The sequence below is a fragment of the Asparagus officinalis genome, chromosome 1 (genome assembly GCF_001876935.1).
Source record: "Asparagus officinalis chromosome 1, Aspof.V1, whole genome shotgun sequence".
Classification (NCBI taxonomy): Eukaryota; Viridiplantae; Streptophyta; class Magnoliopsida; order Asparagales; family Asparagaceae; genus Asparagus; species Asparagus officinalis.
In genome coordinates, this window is record NC_033794.1 from 82485769 (window position 1) to 82488901 (window position 3133).

At 37.4% G+C, this 3133-nt stretch overlaps 1 protein-coding gene across 1 annotated transcript; it reads left to right on the forward strand.

Annotated features, from left to right (window-relative positions):
- On the forward strand, positions 327 to 1768 carry LOC109836595 (F-box/LRR-repeat protein At4g29420). The gene is made up of 2 exons (XM_020404547.1): positions 327 to 331; positions 678 to 1768. The coding sequence occupies exons 1-2, from the start codon at positions 327 to 329 to the stop codon at positions 1567 to 1569; spliced, it is 897 nt and encodes a 298-aa protein (XP_020260136.1). The 3' UTR covers positions 1570 to 1768.

The window sequence follows — 3133 nt, forward strand, 5'->3', positions numbered from 1 at the left end:
ATTATGCTCTTGTGCTAATATATTTTGTCATAGTATGGTGTTGCACATATTTTCTTGCCAGAAAAGCTTATAGCAACCCGCCAAGGGAGGCATGCCTTCTATATGCCACTTGGTTTGATACCATGAATTTTAATGTAAATATCTATATTTTGCCTTTGAGATTAATTTTAATGTGATTCAACATGAGTGATGTATGATGTAGTTCATTTGGTGCAAGTTATAGTATAACAGATTGCCCAACCAAGGGAAGCCGGAGTTCTGGGAATTAGGTTAATTAGTATATAATTTCCTGTTGTCTACGTTGCACAGACAATTTTTCCATAATAATGGGGTATTATACTATGATTGATTTACATTTAGTGGCTTCACAATTTTTTTATGTGGTTGTTTCTTCAGTTAAAAATAACTTCTGAACTTTAAAAGTAGAGGATCTATTCGAAATATTTCTTTCAGCCTTTTTAGTTCTTTTTTACTTCACTGGTCAGGCATTCTACAATCTAGTTGACTTCGTTTGATGTTTTTTTGTCAAAGAAATTCCCCTGTTCTCACCTGTTTTATGAACTAGAACTTTTTTTCTGATCTTATATGATTCTATAGGAATATTTTGGTTTCCTCTTCATTTCCATGTTAAGGTTTATTCATGTTGAGCCATAACTTTAATACATCTAATTGAGAAGAGTATATACAGAATATATTGATCAAATAAAAATTTTCCCTGCAGGTGGAAGCCTTCTTCATTTGGAAGTGAGAAATGCTTGGCTATCGGTTGAAAGGCTGAAACCAATGCCTCAATTGACATCACTGACCCTCGAATTCATTCGACTAGATGATGAAAATTTGGCAAAGATGAACCAGTGTTTTCCATCTCTCCAAGTTCTAAACTTAGTCGGGGTTGGGGGGCTTAAGCAGCCTGAGATTCGTCTCTCCCAGTTAAAGGTCTGCCACTGGACGGTATCAAATTTCCCATGCTCTTTAGCTATACATGCACCACATCTGACAGAGTTGAAGCTACAATGTGTTGAACCGCAAATTCTTCTTCTTGAAACCCCGTTATTGTCTCATCTTGATCTTAAGATTAGAAAGCCTGGCTTGATACTCAACCCGGAAAAAATTCAGAATCTGAAGTTTATTAGATTGGAGTCCTTTTGCGTATACTCGCTTGCACATGTTTTACAAAATAAATCAGTTGAAAGGATGGAACTTGATGTACCTCAACCTATAGAAATTGAAAATTCTTTCACCATCATTAACCTTGTTTGTGCGTTTCCTAATATTCATGATTTGGCATTGGGACCAGGCGCTTGGGTTAAGCTAGAAAATTCCTTCGTCAATGAATGGATTGACCAGAGACTTGAGTGGTGGTGTTTGAGGAAACTAATGGTTCGTCTTCCATTGGATTACGACTTTGCATTTTTATGTTTCATGCTCAGCCTTTGTGTCCCTTTCAGCGAGGTGATATTGCTTATTCATGGTGATGTTCCTATTGCGGTCAAGAATCATGTTATCTCAAGGTGTAAAAGCAACTTTCCGAAGATCATATGGAAATGGGGAATGTGGAGAGTCACGTGAGATATCTTGGATTTGCGAAGGAGATTGGCCACTTTCGTAATATTGAAATATACCTCACATCGATGTTTCCTTGGTATGTAATTATATATCCTGCTCCAGAGTGTTATATTTTTACGTTCACAGATTCGGAAGAAGCTAAAATGTCATGGTGTATGCACTGAAAATCTCTACTTAAATGTACCAATGGTATTTCTGTGGATGGCAATGTCTGAACCGTAGATTGAGGTTGTGAAAGCTTCTGACTGTATGGTTTTGTACACCCAGGTGAAAATACCAGCCCTGAGAAGACTTCGGGTGCTTACAAGTTACAAATATAGACAGAAACTTGAGCAGGATACATAAAATATATATATATATATATATTATATTCAAATTCGGGTCAAATCAAGTTTTGACCGCTTGGCTATGGTTGGTTACGTTCACTTGTCAGTCATTTGTTGCGTGCTAATCTTGCTGAAAACCCAAGCACCTGCGGGCGGTTTTGCTGCAATGGATATGTGAATATAACTGTCACAAGTGAGATTAGCATACGCTTATTACGCATAAAGTTACTGCTCAAGAAATCCATAGAATTGGGTCTAACTTCAACGAATAGACGGCGACAATCAATTAGTTTGTGTATTTGTACAAATTGGGTTTTGTTTGAAATGAAAAGATTTTAAGTTTACCGACCAAAAAACAATGAACTAGTTATCGACATACACTGATATGCAGCCGGTCTTTCTTTAAATGATTACATTAGCTTTTTCCCCCCTCCAGTATTCATCAAATAAGCTCACGTAGATCTCATGGCTTGAGTGACTTAAATGGCTCTTTTCCCCCATCAAATTAGCTAAACAATGAGTTAAGACTATCTTGGTTAGTGTAAAACATGTACACCATCATCGTAGTAAGAACCCCGCTATTTGGTTCGCGGTCCAACCGCGAGCCCCAACTCGCGTGAGAGGAACAGAGGGTGGGCCCCCCAGCAAGAAAAGGAAAAGAAACTGATTCGAACATCCATTTGTTTCCCTTTGAAGCTCGCTCGCTGAGATTTGATTGCTAAACATGTGAAAGCAAACTGTATGTTTTAACCAATATAGCTTCAACTTTATTGAAGTACCCAAGAGAGCAAAAACATGGGCATGATGACAGCTTTTGCTCAGATGGCCCTCCGTCCTCAGGCGGATTCAGGTCATGTCCAGGGGTGCAGTTGCACCCCTAGCAATTAAGAAATTGCATATAGGTTCAAGTAATATTTACAATTTGCCCCCCTATAGAATTTTCGAATTGCATCCGAACCCAAATTACCTAACCTATTTACCATGCAGTTATATGAAATATGGCCGTGCAATAAGTTAGCTGTAAATAGAATTAGCTGATTGGAAAATAAAAACTAATTTAACTTTTCACAAATCAATCGCAAATCGGTGCACGCTTAAATACTAAAAGCCGAAAACTACAATGCCCAAAAATAAATATTTGTTATTCGCTTCTCTAAAGAAATTTTTTCTGGAGTCGTTGGTTTTTTTTGCTTTGTTTACGTTATTAAATTAAACTTCTAAAATGGGGTTGTCTGTCAAAA